At 41.2% G+C, this 21154-nt stretch overlaps 1 protein-coding gene across 4 annotated transcripts in view; it reads left to right on the top strand.

Annotated features, from left to right (window-relative positions):
• Window positions 1-21154, top strand: part of macrod2 (mono-ADP ribosylhydrolase 2) — a 426376-nt gene that overhangs the window by 119973 nt on the left and 285249 nt on the right. For all 4 annotated transcript variants that reach the window (XM_080482410.1, XM_080482408.1, XM_080482411.1 and 1 more), the window contains exon 4: window positions 13551-13580. In XM_080482410.1, coding sequence (XP_080338536.1) covers window positions 13551-13580 — 30 coding nt within the window. The remainder of the gene's footprint in view (window positions 1-13550; window positions 13581-21154) is intronic.

Genomic DNA, 21154 nt, shown 5'->3' with positions numbered 1-21154 from the left:
GAGCTTCCATAGCCCCTGGTTGCCACAAACCCCAAAAGACAATATTTCCACCTCCAAGTTGCATAGTTCACAGGGAGGTTTTTTTTTTTTGTTTTTTTTTTAATCAGGTGCTGCTCCTTTCTGTCCTCTCAACACACCTTTTGCATGCTGGGGTCACAGGGCTCAGTTTTCACCCATCTGTTCGCAGCTATTGTTGCCAAAGTGATTCGAGCCTCTTGCTTTGCAGAGCGAATGTTTGCTTGGTCCAATTCTACGATACACAACTCCATTACCTGCAAGAAAAATATGTGATTTGGCTTATTGCTAAACAAAGCAGCCTCTAACAGGCAGGATGTGGAGCAACATCAATACAGAAAACATTAACTGCAAAAAAAACAGTTTTTGTTTCGATACAATTTTTAAAAATGTTTGCATTCATGAGCAGTTCTTCACTGTGAACTGTTGATTCACAATTGCTCCTCTGTTATTGAGGTGGCAAATAAGTAGCCCACTTAGGTCATTTTTTTTTTCTTTTTTGGTTGTCTGTACTTTTTCTGAAGGACTTTTTACTCCTCACATTTGAACACAACTTTTTGCACTTCCTGTACCTGACATTTTCACACTTGATTCAGAGTCACAGTCAAAGATTCAAAGGCTTTAACAATCAAGTTCCATCAGTAATGTAACTTGAACAATGTTGGATACAACTTCTGCGTCTATTTAAACAGAATTGATGGTGTTTGTACAACCACCTGCGACGTTAATATTGTGATAGTATGAAGGAATAATTGCTAATAATTAAGGCGGTGTATCCACATTGACAAAGACTTGATTGCAGTAAGAATAGCATCAATGTTTTGTGTTCTCCGTATGAAAAGGGGGATTTAAAAAAAGGCAGTTTTTAATGTAGAGAAGTTCAATCAAAACTTCTACCGAAGTCGTTTTTCACTCGACTATCTTAACTGCTGTAGACGTGAGGAATGTGAGTAATCTTGGCAACTCTTCTGTGTTATCCTACCCTTTCTGTAACCTCTCTTTTCTTTTTTTTGCCTCGTTGGAAGAACAGACAACAAAACTGCACACCAAGTCTTTTATTGACTTTCACAGCTCCCTTTAGCTCTACCTTACATTTAAAAAAAAAATAAAAATGGAACATGCAATCCGGAAGCACAAAGTTCTGCTTTTATAGGCAACTCTTCAAGGAACATTTACAGAACGTGGAATTATCCTGATTGTAACTGAAACTGGAATTGATTTATTCATCTATTTTTTTTTAAAGACCTCCCTGCCTTGGAAGGCAGACTCTAAAACGTCAAAGTATTTTCTAAATGTCTAGAACGGGAAGTCACAATCTTCACAATCTAACTTGTATTCAGCATATTTCCTGGAAGACCAAACTAATTTTGTTGCAGTATATTTGTAGCCTCTGATCTGATAGCGAGTTGAGCTGCCACAAAAAGAGATTCTTTTTGAGGTGTATTTATCGTCATTGAAGTACAAGCGGAAAAGTAACCCTCTCAAAGTAAAGACCTCCTATTATGATCAAACCATTACAAGTACCCATATTAATGTTGAAACAGGTATGATTATTTATGAGATCATCTCTCGTTCAAGAAGGACTGGCCTGTCTCCGTAAAAGCTTTCATCAGGCATCGCAGCAGACCGGACTATGATTTCTTCATTTAGGTGTTTAGCCCTTCAAGCTCCTCATTTGGAACCACCAGTTCCTTTGTCGTGTGCATTAAAGAAAAACAAACAATGTGCAGGTTCAGTTTACAAAATAATTTAAAAGACTAGTTCACAATCAGTCTAATTCTTCCACAATATCGAATTGTTTGTTTGTTTTACATTATCAGTGGGTTAATAAGTTTTGATTCCACAGGAGGAATGCCCGTCAACACAGCACAAGTATAAGAATTTGTACCATTTCTATTTTTTTGATAAACTACTTTTAATTCCCACACAACCCACTTTAGCCTCCGTGCTCGATGAACAAAGAAGATGAGTTTCTCCAGCCTGATTGGTGATTGTTGCTCCGGGGAGACGAGTCTCTGTGACATAAACGCAGGCCGTCTGCATCCAGGGCTGCTTTCACACACACCCTCAACACTTACACCACTGTGATCAAATAGATGCTGGTGAGAATGGATCCTCTTGAGTGCCCGTTAAGTGCATTTTGCTAAGGAAGTAAGAGAAGTTAAAATACATTTAGTGTTAAAAAAGACAATGCACTTTTCCTTAATGCAATGTGCTGCACTTAAGCCATATGGACTGCAATTCTGAGAGTATATACCTTGACTTAGCTATCGGGGGCAAGACCCTTATTTTCCGACTGCTATTTTCTGCAAAGGAAGAGCAGTGATATGTAAAGAGGAAGCCGATTCAGAAACCACACTTCAGTAGCTGAGGATCTCCAATTTAATGCTGTCCTGACTCTCCGGTCTGGAGAAGCGCCTGCCATGGTATTTTGGATATCGTAAAGAAAACTGTCTGGCAGCCTGGTGGGTACCTGGCGGAGGTTAGTGGACTGTGAAGGTCCTGGGAAGCACGCTAGTCTTTACCATACCAACAGGCCTGATCAGAGCAAAGCTGTATTAATGCAAGGTTGATAAATACAGAAATGCAATGGGGTAAAGCCATAATATGCAACTGCTGGCTGGCAGAGCTCTGCAGTGACACTGGACCTGTGAAGTCTGCTGACAAACCGTCTATACTCACCCACAAAATGATGGCGCCTCCTTAAAGTTGGCACACGTGTGCAGGCTGCCGAATATCTCCCCGTTTATACACATTTGCATGTTGCATTTTGTCCCATAAACAAAGTTTAGTAAACACTTTCTGGTCTGGTTCATTAATATATGGATTTTCCTCCACAGGCACCAGTCACCTACACTGGTAGCCCGTTGTTTATATTAAAGCCCATGAGCAATGAGATGTAAAAAGTGAGTTTACGCGGTTGTAAACATTTAGATGTGTCACTAATTGCAGGATAATTTGAGCATCCATGTGTAAATCCGTATCGCTTTTGTTTCTGTTAACTTTTAAGTCACGTGGAACACATTTTTCCAAATAGTTGAAAAAAACAAAAAACACTAGACATGAAGCTTTGCGCCCCCCCCCCCGCGCGCAAAACGTGGCTGAAATATAAGAAAGAAAATGAATAATTGGATGGGTTTTTTGTGTGTGTTTTTTCCGCTCTCTTCGTTTATGGTTCCCAAGATACCACAGACACTTCATTCTGTTGTGACAACCGCGGTGCATTTGAGATTAAAACAGTGGGAAAAGATCGAAACAAATCATCTAATGAACCCTGCTCTCATGATGCACCCCTGCATCGTGCCTTTAGAGTCCGTGCCGCAAGTCTGTCTCACTCTCGCTAATAGGCTGTGTCTTTAGTGTTGGAAACAATTATTAAGTAACTCTTCAATCATTAGAAAGTTGTTCTCCGTGTCTAACTTTGGTGGCATTGACTTTCTCTTTCCCTCTGTGTCAACTTCATAAGAAATACAAATTTGCGCTTTGCACAGCCCACCTACAGCTTCATTTTCTTGTAATTTCTCCAAGCTCCCTTCTTAGCATTGGGGGCTGAGCAGATGCAGGTAGATGTATATTTATGAGGGGGCTGTGTATTTCAGGGAGAAGCAGTGTTGTGAAAGGTGACCTTGTTAGATAAAAGGAGGGCTCGGAAGCCAAATGATGAAAGAGAATGGGATCATCCTGGGCTCATTAATGTGGATTTGAAGGTCAGGTAATTATAACAATAGACATGTGGGCTGGCTTTGGCATCTGGTATTGTTGCTTTGTTATGATGGTGACAAGCCTGCAGAGGAAAGGGATTAATCACTGTGACACCAGCCTGTTGTCACATTGATACATTCAGACATCATAACACTGGTGCAGCAGTTCTTGAAAGAAGCTGCAAAAACAACATCATTTTAACTACAGCGATATATGACATGTACTGTTGAGAATATGAATACATTTACGAAGCAACCAGCAAGCTTCGCTAATACTGTAATGAGGATTCTAAGGTAAAATTCAACCCAAAGCATAATTGACTTTGTGGTTATCAGAGTGATTTTGAACTGTTGTCTTATTTTTGACACCAAAGCTCCATTGCTGCTTCCCACAAAAAAACAAAACAAATCCACACAGCTGAACCCGGCTCCGTAACACACAAAGCACTGTATGCAGGAGCGCAGGTAAACAAGGCATCCCACATCTCTGCGCCACACTGCATTTCTGAGCTCCATGGGTTTGTAATAGCTGTGACTGAAAATACGACAAATGTTCAGCCTGTCATGAAACTAAGTGGGTTTTCTTTTTTTTTTTTTTTGTTTGTTCTGAATGTTGAAGTAGCACTAATACTCTTGAGAAATGAGTGTCGATTTCAATACCTGAACCAAGTCACTTTAACACAATGACCCAATGAATTCCAAACACAGACAGCGTCAAGGTCCCTCTGAGTGTTTGTAAAGCAGAAGTTCTCCATCATTTGATTAAAGCTGGTACACAAGTAAAAAAAGGATTTCCATCAGGCTGAATGTGATGCAGTGATACCGTGGCTGAATGCGTGACTTTATTAAGAATTTTCTTTTTTCCAACTTCATAGACACATCGTGTATGTGCTCAAGGTGTGTTAAAAGTGATTTCTTTTTCTTATCACAGACATTCGTGTGCTGCTAAAGATACTTGAGCTGAGACAAGCAGAGATGAGAATTCATCAGCAGCAAGAAGAAAAAAGTTCATTCTAAACGTTCAAAAATATTGAATGGGTGACAGTTATTTGCTGAGAACAGAGGATGACTGTGGGTCCGGGCTCGTAAAAGGGTCAAATAGGAGTTTCCAGTGGTCTTGGAGGCAACAAGAGTCTGACAGAGGCATCAAGGTTTTCAACGTGAAGTGTGTTCTCACACTCCCACCTCGCTTTCACATGTGTCTCGTAATATGCTCACAGTAGCTGTCAAGTTCAAACGTGCGAGGTTGTAAATTAGCATAGCTGTAAAAGTATTTTAAATAATGTCGTTATTGGAATTTTCACATATACATATACATCCATGCATTAAACATTAAAGAAGTGTTGCACTGCAGCAATACTTTTAATCGTTTCAACCTGGCGACTTTCTTCCATTCTGTTATATCCCCATCAAAATGCCACGCTTTTTATCTATGCAGCTGGTTTAATTGCATTAGTTTAGCAAAGCTGAAAATGCACATTTCACCGAGTCATAACATATAATTCACACTTGAAATGTTGCATCTGGAATTCACACACTACATAAAAACAACATAAGTTGATTTTTTTATTTTTTTTCCTCCTGCCAAATGCGTGGAAAAAGAAACTGTTTTCAACAATGTGCAGACATTAGGATTGATAGACACCAACCATTTAAACTTTATTTCTTTCCTTATCTCCAAAGCTATTTTCACCATTATTTATTTATTATTTCTTTGGCCATCGTCTCTGTGATACCAGCACTTCGGGTCGTAAAACTCGAGAAATTTCTCAACCTCGGCAGCCAGTTCCTCCTCATCCATTGTGAGAAGGCGACAGTGAAAGGAAAAGGAGAGGAAGGGACTGTCAGAAAGCGTAGGAGAAGAGGAACTGCTGCTGGAGTTGCAAAGTTCAAAATAGTTTTCTGTTAAAAAAAAAAAAAGAAAAAAGAATTTTTTCAGAGGAAACAACGCTGGAAAAATGTACAGTGGTGTGAAGTGTTGCACATCTGAAGATAGTGGGGGTTTTTGAAGTAAGGGGCCAGTTTTACTGGCTTGATGTCCATATAGAGATTCAGGGGATCTCTTAGCCAGCACTTCTTTTTTGCTGGTTTCACAGCTTTCACTTCTTGTATTCTTGTGGGTCTGTTTGAGTTCATCAGAGTATATCTTATGCATTTAATACTCATCTTGGCTGTATAAAGCAGTTAGAGGGAATCAAACCTCGACAACACCTGCCAAAAAATGTTTCTTCTCATTATGTATCTAAAGACACTTTATAGTCAACCTGTGGTGTCAGGTCGGCTTGGGTTTATTGGCCTGTGAGAGTCTTCATTATCCACTATCCACCTGTGGCAGGACACACACTTCTCTGCAATCAGGCAGACTCAACATACCACCAGCACGTTGCTTATAAAGCAAATATTGGGGGTTTCTTTGTATTGTGTTGCCTTTAAAATGAGGTGTGGTCGCATGCACAGCTGACTTGAGCCAAAGGAAAATTGTCTGCTTTGTATATACAGACAATTTTATACATTACAATGTGCACAGAGGCAAGTCGCTCAGAACTCAAGTACTCTTTGCTCAATACATGGAAGGTTTCATCATGACATTACCAGGAACTGAAGTTGTGTTTGTCGCTTCCAGAAGTTTGTAGGTGTGTTTTCTGCGAGTTTACGAAATACCTGCAGCAAGATGTTCTGCTCCAAAGGAGGCAGAGGTAATGTCATTATTGACTAATTCCTAAATGCAGGATGAGTCAGAATCTGACAGGAAGGTGTTTTGTGAAGTTCTTCTTCATTTCACAAGAACGAGCAGTCACAGGTTTGTTTGATACACAGCGACTGTCCTCCAACTTTCACTTTTACCACACTTCCCCCACTACTTCACAAATCAACTGTCATAACAGCAACTTTGGACGTTCAGTTTTGCTTATAAGGTGCTAATTACATCCCAGTTGTTGTAAAGTAAAGTCAAGACCTACAATGAAGTGTGGGGAAATAAAATCTAACATTTCACCTAATGAAGTTGAGAGAGAAAGTAGTTTGACAGTTTTAAAAGGAAGTGGAGCTGTCCTTTAGATGCGTTTATTAGAAGTAACACCCGAAATTGAGGTATGAATGAGATCATTTGAAAAAAAAAAAAATCACACTCAGTCATGTGTAGGACTTTTTGCACAAATATCAGGAGTGGACCTGGAAATGCTCAGATGCATTCATACCATGGATTTATTGGAAAATATAACTATTAATGAGGAACTAAAACACAAACATATCCATCTCTGGAATTACATTTTTATATTGACCAAAAAAAAAAAAGATTTTCTTCAGAGCAGTGCATAAACATTTAAACTCTATTTACAATTGGGCCTAAAACTAATTCTTTTTTTTCTCTGCAGAAATCTTTCTTTGTGATCAAAACTCGCAACTAAATCAAAGTGTGACGATCCAAATCAATCACAGCCTCCAGTGGTAGTGTTGTAATGGCACAAAACAAGGCTGTGAGAGTCCAGCTGGCCATGCCACACACACACACACACACACACACACACACACACACACACACACACACACACACACACACACACACACACACACACACACACACACACACACACACACACACACACACACACACACACACACAGAGCAGACATTAAAGCTAAATTCAGCAATTATTATCTTTGCTAATTCTGCCAAAAGCACCATTTCTTTAGTTTGCTGTGGTCTCGCAGGTTTATTTTTCAGTTTCCTGATGTTGCCAGTGCACTTTATTTACCTTTGGAGCCCAGCTCTTCAATAACCAATGTCACTAGCATGTGTGTACTTCGACATATCATTACTGATGTATTCTGACACTTGCTGTTCGTGTTTAGTACAAGCTATTTGTCTCAGCCACAGTTGCATCGTTTTGTTTTCTTCCACATGAAGCGTGTGTGTGTGTGTGTGTGTGTGTGTGTGTGTGTGTGTGTGTGTGTGTGTGTGTGTGTGTGTGTGTGTGTGTGTGTGTGTGTGTGTGTGTGTGTGTGTGTGTGTGTGTGTGTGTGTGTGTGTGTGTGTGTGTGTGTGTGTGTGTGTGTGTGTGTGCGCGCACACACGCCACCTCTGCCTTGAGTCTGTCTGCTCAGCCTGACTCCTCAGGGACCACTAGAAACTATAAAGAACAAAAATGCCAACCAGCGTTATCAGGCGAAGCAGCATGTGTGGTGCAGCATGCATTTTTAATATGCCACAAATAAGAAATACCACTGTTGCCTTACTTCTCGCATCCCACAACTGGTGGCTCATTCAAGTTTTATTTCTATTCGTGTGAGTTTCAGTAGCTACTAAAAGCAAAACAGCCTCCATCATTAAAGGTTAGAATTGCTTCGATTTCACACGGAGCCCCACAGACACAAGACAGCTTGCTTCAGATACCCAATCCTAGCTTGTATATTTCCAGTTGTGCAGGCTTGTATGTCCCTAAATGTACATGAATGTATTTGCATACCAGCATGTGATGGTGTATTTATAAACCCACAGCATTAGTGTATGTTTTTGTGGAGGAATGGTGTTGAGAAAGGGTGTTTATGTGCAGCATTGCATTCTCCTCCATGGTGTAAACTCTGCTGTCTCCCTGGACTTTGTAGTTCGGAGCTGACATGTTGGACATCAGAGGAAATTCCAATCATCATCAATGTGTCAAAGTCTAGAATAATGATTAACTTTCCTCTGTTGTCTTTCCCCTCTCTCTTAGATCAGCGTCTAGCTGTAAATACGATTTCTAATTAAAACAGAATAATAGAAGAGAAGAAACGATTTGACTTGTGATGAGAATGAGCGGCTCGACTGGCCTAGTTTGTGCTTTTTATTTGTAAAAAAAATTTTTTCATCTCGGGTAGATAACCTGCACTTCAAAAACAGCAGTCAGTGAAAAGAAGCGGCACTCTGTGACAACAGAACTTACTAATAAAACCATCCATTTGACTGTTAATGCCCGTCGTCCTCTTAAGATTTGCAGGCACCGTGCAGGCATCATGAGTGGTGACTCTGCACCCTGTGAAAAATTGCACCTGTTTTTTTCTTTTTTACTTTTTTATTTTTTGGGACTCAGCAACAGAGGAGACAACCTGAACCATAAAACTTTTTTTTTTTTTTTTTTATTACTTTCAGTTCCCACACCTTTTATCCCAAAGTCACTGCAGCGCACACTATTAACCTCTGAGCTCAATGGGAAGCATGTTGCAGGCAGCTCAGGATTAGGTGAGTGTGCATTTGATGGCGCATATTTAAAGGGTTCAGCCAAGGTGGCAGAGACCAGAAGGTAGACAGTGGATCTGTTTACTGCCTTGAGGTTTTGTGGTTATGCACTAGCACTTCCCATTTAACTGCATGATCTAGGGCTCTGCTGACGACACCAAACGTGCAGCCCCGATCCCATGGCTCAGTGCCCGCCGTGCACACACACAGGACTCGCACAATGAAGTGCACACAGGCCACTTTTATGAAGGCGCCGCAAACAAGTTGACACACTGAGGCCAGAGGGTGGTTTCACCATTCTTTTGCACTGTTTGTGTCTGTGCAGCCGACTTGATGCAGTGCCACAATTCATAAACTGCCTGTCACACTCTCTGACTCGGGCTCTGCTATCAATATATTTCTTGCTGTGAAAATACACAGCTCCGACACCGCTGTGTCCTCATTGGCTGAGGGGTATATGAGGTTGCTGTGGGTGGGGGGGGGGGGGGGGTTAGAAGGGCAAAGGGCAAACAGGAAGTGGGTGTTCCCACACTGACAGTTCAGGCATGTGTTTGATGGGCCAGACTAATGGTGCAGACCAGCAGCTCTTAATGACCTACCATCTCCTCGCAGTCTGGGGAGCCTTTCCACTGAGATTTATGACCCATGTTGTGGTTTCTAGTAGGATGACACTCCAGCTCTCCTGACAAACTCCTACTGTTAGCTTGCTCCTTAGTTTTTTTTTTGTTTTTTTTTACTGTTTCTTCTCATTAACTGGGTCATTGCAAACCATCGAGGCCTCCGGTGCTTCGAGGCATCCACTTCTAAACGAGCACCACAGCTGTATTTTGGCTGTTTGTTTTTTTTGTTTTGTTTTTTTAACGTGGCTTTTGTAATGAAAAGGTGTTTACTTCACAAAAACTTGAAAAAACAAAATAGCTCCATAAAATCTAGACGGTTTCAGAGATGCTTAGAAAAAGAAAATGTCAAAACCCCATCAGAGGCACACAGAAAGAGACTGTAGATGCATAGCCACTGTCGAACTTAACATATAATGACTTTCTGATAATAAAAATTGTTGGCTCTTTACTACTTCCCTAAAGGCAGCAATGTGTTGATCCTTCACAAGAAAGCCAGACTGAGCCCCTGGCAGGCAAAACAGCGAGGAGAGCTGGTTTATAATTAATACACACACTATAAAATATGCATCATGGATTAGATATGGCCAAATATGGATTTCTGTTTTGATTTTTCACTCAGGATAATTGAAGCACTTCTCAAGCATGTCACACTGAACAAGGCACCAGCTCTGAAGTTTTTGGTGCCAAATATTCACGGGCTGCCCTCTGTCCTGTTGTAGGTTACCTTTCTCCGCCAGCTGCTTTGTATTTATGCCGTGCTCGGAAATGCATTGCTAAGACAAGTCCACATTCATTGTGGTATTTTTATGCCTCCCCTGATATGCATGTGGGCCGAGCTCTGACTGTAGGTTGCAGATATTCTGTGTGCATAAGCAGCACATTGTTCTAAAAGATAAACGGCCAAAACATGCTTCACGACATTCAGATCATTAAAGGAGAGGACCGTGGTGGGATGAGAGGGGAAATGAAAAGGCATAAAACAGCATTTTTTTTTTTTTCTTTTTTCCCCCACCTCTCTGGACCGCCATATTTATCAAAGCCAACACTGACGATGCAAACACTTCCCAACTCCCAGTGGGCTATTGCCATAAACACACCCAGTCGCATGTGGTTAGAAAACATCTAATATCTCCACCCCCAGCTTACCTCTGTTCAAGACTACCATCACACACACACAACACACACACACACACACATACATGCAGGAGAGAGTTGTGTCAGACTGATTAGCAACCACATCTCCCATCTCTGATTAGGTGTGGAGTAAATGAAGCGCCCCCCTCAGGCATGCATTTCCATAATGTCAGGTAATTAAACCCCAGTGTTTTAATAGCTCAGGAATAGGAAGACTCCCCAGGAGACTAGACAATGATGATAGACTTTGCAGAAAAACTAGCATACCATTAGCTTGCTCTGAACTGGCACTCAAACTATTACTTTCATTGTGCTGATCAGAGACAAAAATGACATCAAGCTGAAGGGATTTACATTGCAGAAGTTCCATTTATTAAAGATGCATAATTCCAATGATTACTTTGGGATCGATGGAAACTTCGTGTGAAAAGGCCTTTAAAAACTGATCACTTGAATCCTCGCGTTCACGTCGGAGCAGGAGATTTACCAGGCCAGTTGTAAAGGGGGCTGTTTGGGAAATGGTGCACATTTGCGTTGTGTGCTCAGTGTTGACAGATTCCAGAGCTGAACAAAGGCTGCGGGAGCACGAGTGTCTTTTTCATCACAGAAAAACCTGGAGAGGTGCTATTGTAAACATGACAGTGGATTGTCAGTACACCACTGTTTGAGTTGCCTTTTTTGTTTGTGTACATCGCACTCGTACTGTAAGTGCATGTGTACACACACACACACACACACACACACACACACACACACACACACACACACACACACACACACACACACACACACACACACACACACACACACACACACACACACACACACACACACACACACACACACACACACACACACACTCTAACAAAAGCCTTTTGATGAAACAAATTCTGCAGCAGGAGAGTTTTCTTTGTCATGCCCACTCATATGCTTGGTGCTCAGATGAAAACAATGCAGAGCCATGATGGTTCAGCAGAAGTGTGTGGAAACAGATTCAGGAGAAGCTTTATATGCCTAATAAGTCCTAAAAATAAACAAACACACTTGACTTTGCTAGGATCACATGGTCATTATCTCCCACTCTTTTTTTTTTTCTTCTGAGGAATAATAGTGTTGTAATGGCGCTCACTGCTAATGATAAGCAATGCTGTAGCAGGAACTGAAGATCATTAAAAGCATGTTGCGGCGTATGATTCCAGCGGTGCCCGCCGTATGAACTACACTTCAAACACACAGGTTAGCTACTTTCACTGACGTGCAAATTAACAGATGTACCTTAAATCCCCTGTAATTTTTCCAACAGCTGTCTGAAACTGACAGAGCAAAATGAAAATAGATTCATTTTTAATGAAGCACACTCCGGCAGAAAGCATTCTGACAGTCGCCTTCGTTTGAACCAGTGAACTACGGTTAATGTTGAGCACGCAGTCGCCCGGGAGCCGCTCGGAGCTTTGGTCATCGTACGAGCGCCTGTGAGATAAACTGTCTTAAATCTGACAGCACAAATCAGTCAGCTTGGCTTTACTTTGATGGTGTTTTTATAGATCTTCCGTGTGTCACATGTGAAAACCAAACAACACTACGTATGATAACACGCCTCGTATGGAATACCTCTCCTCAGCTGGTACCTAACAATTTGTGTCACACTCAGACCTCACAAAGTCACAGCAGAAACAGGCTTTCACTGTCCTACGGTTGGAGATACAGCACTATAAATCTTCACTCCACTGTTGATTGATTTTAATGAAGCACATCTCATATTGAGCGTAACCACTGCCGTGTTGCCAACGGGGGGGAAAAGGAGCCAAGGAGTGTATATTGAAATTAGTTACTGACTGAATCACACATTTGTTGCCAACCTGCTAATTTAATATTCAATGAAACAACTCACTGTCTCACATGCAGATCTTTTTGTTTGTTGCAAATATATACACTATTTCTGTCGCTCAAAATCTTGGGATGACTCTGGTGTTGTAAGTGATCAAAAAAGTAAATCTTGTTTTCCAGCTATTCGAATGTGCGATCACAGGTTTAACTGAGAAAATAATGTCAATAGTAGTCTTTCTTTTGTATCTTTTTGGAATTGGTACTGTATGTTAGTGTATCTGATGTGGAAACATTACCACGGTCCTACAATTACAAGGCCATACAAGCAATTGTTAGACAGACTGTAAACATGGCGCATGTTCAACCTGTGCCGTTTTTGATGGCACTTTATTGTAACGTAAACAGATCAATTGAGACAATACTGGAACGGTGACGGTCCCTCGTAGCAAAGCAGATCCAAAACACAGTCCTCCCTTCCATCAACGCACAATGTTTATAAATATAAAAGACGACCGATAAAATCGGATGAGTAGTCATCCAATCTGATATTGTCAGCACTGCAAACCTCACCCTGGAAATCACTTTTCAAAAAGTGCTTCTCCATAACCAGGGACATTTTTAAGACAAAGAAATGATCTCCAAACTAAATTTAGACCCTGAGTCCAGTGGTTGAAATACCCAAGGTGCCTCTGATGGTTCCTGGTACGAAATGCAGGTTTACTTGTATTGTCATTGTTATCCATAGTTCTTACATATACACATGTAAATGCCACTGATCTTGGTGGGTCAATAACTGTCATCAATTCAAAACTATTTCTATAATCGCTCTTGAAATGTCCCACTTTCCGAGCGGGACATTTCCTGTTTGACAGTGTTAAGATGTGAATTTAGTCCTTGAAAGTGGGACGTCTCTCCCTTGCCAGGTACTCATAAAGGCACAATATGAACTGTTTATGTTTCAGATGACTTTTTCTTTCAAAACGTTACTGTATTGATATTTGCGTTGCATTGACACATTTGTTTTTCTCTTTTCTTCCAGCAAACTCCAGTCTTCTGGGGGGAGGAGGAGGTAAGCAATGATTTTGTTTTCCATTCCGCCTTCTGGCTGATTGTTCTCATGGTGCGTTAAAACTATCAAAGTTGCACTCATGAGATCCGGCATGCAGCCCGTCGACAGTATTTCCTTGAGTTCGCAGCAGACTTTAGTGTCCGTTTCAGTTCAAGTGCTGGTATTAACCACGGCTGAGTGTAACGCCGCCACATTGCAGCCCAGTGTACAGTGGCCTCGCGCACCAAGAGGCGGCCATTACTTTAGTGGCCTGCCGAAGAACATCATCATCAAAGCAATAGAGGAAATCTGAGGCAGCCAACTGTAGTGTGGCAGTAATGGGTGGAGGGCTCTGGTGGAAAGCTATTGCCCAACTCCACTCTTCTTCTTTTAATGTGACTTTTGTGATGACATGATTGAAATAATCCGTTTTTGCTGCCGAAAGATGAGATTGGGGTATTGGGCCCCCAGTTACATGTGAAATGTACTTTTTTTTATTTTTTTATTTTTCTTGAGTGGAAATCTTTAATGATATGTGGCAATGATATGACAGTGAAAGGAGGTCACTGCTTCAGCCTTATCTGCGTATCCATCTGTGTTGGCTGTCACTTCGAATGTGTCTCATGACAGCCTTCAGTTGTTCATCCAACCAGGCTCAGCAGACTTGAAAAGCCCACCTAATGTACAATCATAATGTATTCCTTTCTTTTTTTTTTTTATAACAGCTGTGTTGTATGTTGAAGCTCTCTCATGTTGATTAATATAAACACCTTTCCATGACATTTACACAGTGGTTAGTTTTTAGATTGCTTGTGTGCATATGACCTGTTTTAATGCAACCGCCATTGTGTCTTTTCATATAATGACTGAACCGGGCCGCTCTAGATTCTATTGTCGTTGAATTGCAATTTTACAGCTTTTGTTGTTTGTTTTATTTGTCAATCCTCCTCCAAAACATACAATCATTTTGCATGGAATTTTTTGGGGGGGGGATTAGTTTTCACAAAAGCATCCCATTTGGATGGGATTGTTGCACCTTGCAAACGTCTTTTTCCCCATCACATTATGCATTTTACACTTGGCAAATGTGAGCCAGTGGAGGCATAAGATGGGCGTTAAGAATGCGTCAGAGCACAGTGTGGCACTTTGTGCCATCGGTGTCCATTAAAGTGTGTATGCTATTGAAGAAACAGTCCTCGCATCTAATCACCCAGCTTGGAGTGGTCCTTATCTCATCTGATACATGTTTAAGATTACACACTTTCAGCTCGGAATCACAACGTGTCCGTCTCATGGAGAGGCCCTCAAAGCTAAACCATTTTAAGAATTCCTGTGATTGAGATCAGAGGTCACAAACATGCGTCTTCATAACCAAGCCAGGCCCTGTAAAGGAGAGCCCGCCATCCTCCTGATTGGTGTCTGTCGCTACTGCCGTCTACTCTCTGTATTGATTTACCACATACAGAGAAACACAAGAAGCAATCTTCTTTGCCATTATAGTTTCATTGTTATTTTGTGGCTGAGCCCTTTTTTTTTTCTGCAGTTCTTCAAATCTTGTCTTGTTGTTTGATTTCTTCAACTAATGTCAGTGTTAGGCCGTTACAGATTTGTGAGTTTCAACAAAAGCTCCCAACAAAAAGGAATTTGGGGCGTCAAACCTCGATGGTGAGATATTATGTGTCAATTAATGTCATACTTTGCAAGAAAACATTCAGTTGATTGTGACCTGCAGCTGTGCTTATTAACTCCAGAGGAATTCTAATTGTAGCAAGTGCCGTTTTTCTTTTTTCGTTCTTTTTTTTTTTTTTTTTTTTTTTTTTGAGAGCAAAGCCTCTTTTCATTGTTAATTGACTTCCAGCAATGCTATTCCTGCCAAGTTACTGGCACAAAATACAAGGTCAATTATCTCCAAAATGCTAAGATTCGCATCCCTCGTGTTGATAAGGACCATGACAACTAAAGTGCCAAGTGTATTAATTGATGATTTCTTATGAGTGATTTCTTTTTTGTTTGTTAGCATAACAAAGAATGATAACCGGAGTCAGAAAATTAAACATTTGAAAATGTCACTTGCCCCTCCAAAAAGACAAAACTCTACACCAATAGAGTTCAAAGTGTGGGAGTATAAACCCTTCTCACAGAACTTGAACCACATTGAAACCTCCCTCTAACACTCGCGTTTTGTCTCATGTTAAGTAATAACTTTTAATTTAATAGCACCTTTTCTCGTGTTTTTCAAACGATAAAATATCATTACGGGTGATAAAAAAGACTTTTGGTGCTACTTACTTAGAGGTTTTCAATTTGAAATGTCAAACATGTTCATGTATTGTCTTGTGGTTTTAAACAAAAGTTTTTAAAAGTTTCATTTTAATTAATTTCAGTGGCTCTTCTCTTTTATTTATTTATTTATTTTTGATAAAATAATTGAACTTATTCGTTTTTCTCAAGATTTTATCTTTAAAAAATAAAGAAAAAAAAGATTGAAAAAATCAGGATTGGAAAAGGCATACCCCTGATCTGCAGATTTTTCCCCAAAGGTATGTCTGACTCACACTTTGAGAATCTCTGCCTTGCACCCTTGGTCTCGTGTCAGGATGAGGCCAAGAGTTGTTTTATCTTTCACTGTCTTTATCGCTCGGAGGTGGCAGCTAAACTCGCAAACCTGTTATATTGTTGCCCTGCCCGCCGCCTCCCGCCGCCTCCTGCCTCCTCCCGCCTCCTCCTGCCGGCCTCCTGCCTCTATCTGAGGTTTGGCATGTGAAGACCTCCTGCCTTGGTGGCGGTGAGGATCGATGTGAGGAGGAGATGTGCTCTCATATGGGGCCATCCTTATCTCCCAGCTGTCTTCTCGGGGCTCCGCAGAGGTGCTGCTGCACAACAGGACAATCCATCATGCTGGCCTCACACACCTGAGCCACGCTTAGCCCTCGCAGTGGAGGAGGTAGGCCTCCTGCCAGTGTGCAAAAACTGGACAAAGTCTTTACTTTATGGAAGTTACTTCACCTCCTACACACTTTAGCGTGTACGTCTGGCTTCACATGGTCTTTGAGGTTGTTTTTTTTCTTTTCTTTTGTTATTCCCCTCGACATGCAGGTATTTTTTTGAGATGAGGGTTTCACCTCTTGTATACCACACCATTAATTCAAGTGTGGTAGCGGGTCTTGGTAAAAGCAAGCAGACATTTCTGTCAGTGATTGTTTTGTTGGCTTGCAGCCAAACACGATGGAAGTAAGTTAAAAAAAAAACTCTGAATGAATTTTTTTTTCTCTAGACAACACATTATATTTCTAACATTAGTTATGAAGACAAAAAGAAAAGAAAACAAAAAAAAAATCCTAAGAAAAGATTCTTCTTATGCCCTGATGCTCTATTAAATCCTTAGAAATCACTGATGGGAATTCTCCCTGGATTGCACATCCTCAGTATTGTGTACACAATGGGGTTAACCAAAATAGTACTGTTATCTACGTTAGACATGTTGGTCTCACTGGGATTCCAAACATACGTAGAGCGAAATAACAATGATCTCTGATAATAGCACGCTAAGTGAGGCCTCTGTGAATAGAGGGTAATTATGAATGGTACCAGGTTGCTCTTGTGATGTGTGTCACAGCATGGCTGGATGCTGGCACAGTCCCAAAAGAATAGACCTAATGTAAACATCATGTTGTCTATCACGCCTTTCCACTCCATTTGCCTCTGTTTTTTTTTTTCTTTTTTTCTCCTCCGCACAAATACAAGCATTGAAGCACACACCGAGCCATGTAATGACACCATGAAGCCCTGTGTAGCCACAAAGACGGAGCTTCCACTTGGCTTTGATGTCTCCATCCAGGAGGGAAATGGGCTCATTAGCATTCTAACCAGAACTGTTGCCTATTTAGCACCAGGCTTTAACTAGACCACCCAAACAAATCGTTCTTCTCAGGTTTGGGGCTCCGTTGTCTCCAGTCAAGCAGCGGGACACGAGTTGTTTTGTTGGACCTGCGTTGGGCTAATTTAGCCACGAGCTGCTAACACAAACTGATCTCACCTTTGTCACTGCTTACATAACGTAGACTGCAGCACCGTGTGGCTTCAGCTGCCCACCCTGACAAGTTTCATAAACAGAGTGAGTCACTCGGTTATGATATAGGAGATTAATTATACTTGTTGTCGTTGAGCCTGACCGCTGCATTGTTTTGCTCTCCTCTGCAACTCCAGATATCATGGGATGTCGGCTCAAAATAACATGACTTAGCATTTCCCAGCAGCTTTCCTGAGTGGAATGATGTATAAATGCCTGTATAATGCTGCCCTATTACAAACCTAATTAACAGAATACAGAAGAGTCCTAACTCTAACCTCTGAGTGAAATGTGAAAACATGTGCTTGCAGTGAGTTTATCAGCAATGCAAGTTCAGCGGAACTGGTCAGTACCTGCAGGGCTGGCGCTTCACCGCAACTTTAGTGTGCCTAAAAAAGACAATGTATTCAATTTCAGACATGTTTGGATAATCCTTTATCAAGATTCCTAAGTGCTCCGTGGCGTTATCTCGATCGCCATTCGTTACGCAAAGAGCTCTGTTTTCTTTTCCTGTCACCTCCAGGTGAACCTCCATTCTCTGTCTGGGTCCTGTTGGAGTCTTGTTTATTGAGGAGATTGCAGGGGAGCAGTCCATGCCGCTGTGGGCTGGGGGAGGAGTGCAGGTCGAGATAGAGGATGGTGTTGTGTGACGGTTTGAATTAGATGGCCTCAGGTTCCCTTACACAGCTCCATGGAAGCCCCCAAACTAATCACTCAAAGATGACGCATTATTCACATAGCTCATAAATTGCACACTACGCTTGACTGATGGTCCTTACTTCACAAATGGTAGTAACAGCCATTAGCATAACTTATGACAGATATAGCGTATTTCCCCATGGAGTAGCCTAAATAATGTAAAATGATAAATTGAATGCAAAGATTCCTCAGTCATCGGGGTTCTCTTGGGATTTACTTATCTCCTCGTATTTAGAGGGGAGTTCGTTAGACTATGATCTAGGCCTTCCTTGTATTCATGCTCTACGGTTCCATGTGCTTTTTAAAGAGCAGTAGAAACGGCTCCGATATAAATGAGTGTCTCTCCCCATCGCTGAGATTAGTCTTGCTGTTAGGAGCTATTTCTGAGGTAAACACATGACATCAACACATTTTTAGTTTCCACTCTTTTTTTAATGTGATTCGATAAAAGTATATTTACAAGTATATTTACGTCTCATTTGAATAAGTTATATTTAGGACAGCACCATTCAAAAATGGGAGTGCCCTCCTAGATTTGCTTGAGCCAGTGATTTCCAGTTAAATAATTCAAATAAAGAAACAAACTCATTTGAATTGGCCTAATTTTTGCACGAGCGGAGGAGTCATTTCATAAATTGCATGCAGTGGAACAACTTAACTGCACAAGTCCCATGTGTAGTGAACTTTTTAGTGGGTTTATGCATTAATACTACACTTTATGCTAGCAATTACATGTTTTCCTGGGTTTGTATCGTATCTAACAAAGCATATTTGCTGGGTAAATTCTGATCGTGCATGGCTTGCATTGTTTTCAGCTCAGACAGATAAAGGTGAGTGTTAACTGTACACAAGGCCGATAAGTTATGACTTATTTTTTTCATTGTGTGGATTTAAGTGTTTCGAGAACAAGGTTAATGCCTCATATATGCTCAGTGTGTTTGTATCATTAGCTTGATAAGCATATGTAAAATAATATCATCAACCTGCCTTCCCACCATTGCTCTTCAACTGTCACTAACAGTAGTTTAATAATTGGCTTTAAAGGAAACACAAAGAAAAACACTAACTCTACGTTTCCTCAATTCAAACTAAAAACAAACAAAAATAGGAGTTTTTAGTGACGTTTTCTTTGATCAAAGATTCCTACAGTCTGCTTTCTTTTGTAGAGTAGCTTTCACATATGTAAAGTTGTATATGAGGCCTTTTTATGCGTATGATGCAAACGTTTACAATGGAAATGTTTAGATTCTCCTGCTCTGTCCACTGCCGCTGTGTCTAACTTGTTTCTACTCCAATGAGAAATTCCAGCACGAAATATTCCCAGCCAGTGGGTTACATATGATACAAATCCATGGTTTACTAAAGGATTAACCATCATCTTTTATTCAACAAGGAAAACATTTTTTTTATTTATTTTATTAGCATCCTTAATGTAAACCCCTTGTGAAGCCATGCAAGTTATCAAATAATTGTGTACTTAGCAAATCAATTGTAAAATCCTTTGCCAGTCCTTCAATTCAATCAATTTGTTGGCGTAGCCTTATTGCGTATGCAGTAGTCGGTATCACCTCAGTGAGTAGGTAAAGAGAGGCATCAGTCATTCCAGTGAAAAATCACCATGTGAGAAGTGTCCCCAAGCTGTCAGATCATTGCACCCAATTGTTACAGCAGTGACGCAATTTAGAGGGCATTCCACTGAAATGAACAGGACAAGGTCATCTGGTGGACTGCAGTGCCCAAATACTGATGGAAATTGCCTTTCTGAGAGAAAGCTCGCTCTCATGCCACTTCTGTTTCCCTCCTGCCAACACAGAGAACAGTCACCACAAGCGTCCCCCTCCTCCTCCCTCTCCTCCTCCTCCTCCTCCTCCTCCTCCTCCAATCAGCGGTGATGGATGGACTAATTGATGCAGAGTGATTGGGCCATTCATTTTGTCCTACCACAGTGGGTTCCATATTTAGGATTAGCGTTGCATTATAATGGGGAGGGAAGAAGAAATGTCCACAGAGTTGGTGAAAACTGGAAGGAAACACGGACAGTGTGTGAAAAGAAAAAAAAAAAAAAGCAGCGATAAAAGGAGGGAGTTGAAAATTCATAGAACAATCATCAGCTGTGATAACAAGGCCGGTCGACTGTGTGATGTGAGGCTTATGAGACATAAGGGAGCATTCTGAGGAGTTTATGAAGAGGTGTATATGCACGTATGAGAGGGAGCAGGAGAGGCATACAGCTTCCACATGTCGCTATCCGTCTCCTAGCCTATGAATCATTCATCTTTGTCCCCGTGTATAAATCAAGCTGCCGGCCGTTGCCTGCGGCAGTCATGTCATTAGGTAGTTGATAGCATCACTTGATCTCTTGCACCGCAGTGCAGTGAGAGGAAGGGCCTAACTTTGAACTTCACGTATCAGCATATCAAACTGTATATCAAGCGAGGTGGAGATAGCCAGGACCACACAGAGGCATGCTTGCTCTCAGTGCTCTTCGCTGACACACTAGTAAATTGACAGCGCCATAGAAACCTCCCGTACACATGTATATAACTAAGGTAGAGGTTTCTAAAAGTTTCAGTATATAACAGGATAAGCTTTAGATTGCTGTTGGCTGTATCTTTAAGCTTGGGGTTTGGATATGGGCAGAACGGATTGTCTTAACTGTGCTTTCTTTTCCTTTCTCCTTGGCCTTAAAGAGTCCTAAAACATGCCATTTGCAGCCTGACTTAGGCTGCAGTCAATTTAAGAGGGGAAAATGGGTTTGTATCTCTGTGCCAAAAAAAGGGCACCGGAGAGTCTCAGTACCCAAACCACTTATTTTCAGTATCATTTT

This window comes from Lipophrys pholis, assembly GCF_963383615.2.
Source record: "Lipophrys pholis genome assembly, chromosome: 15".
Classification (NCBI taxonomy): Eukaryota; Metazoa; Chordata; class Actinopteri; order Blenniiformes; family Blenniidae; genus Lipophrys; species Lipophrys pholis.
This window is presented reverse-complemented; position numbering and strand designations above follow the sequence as displayed.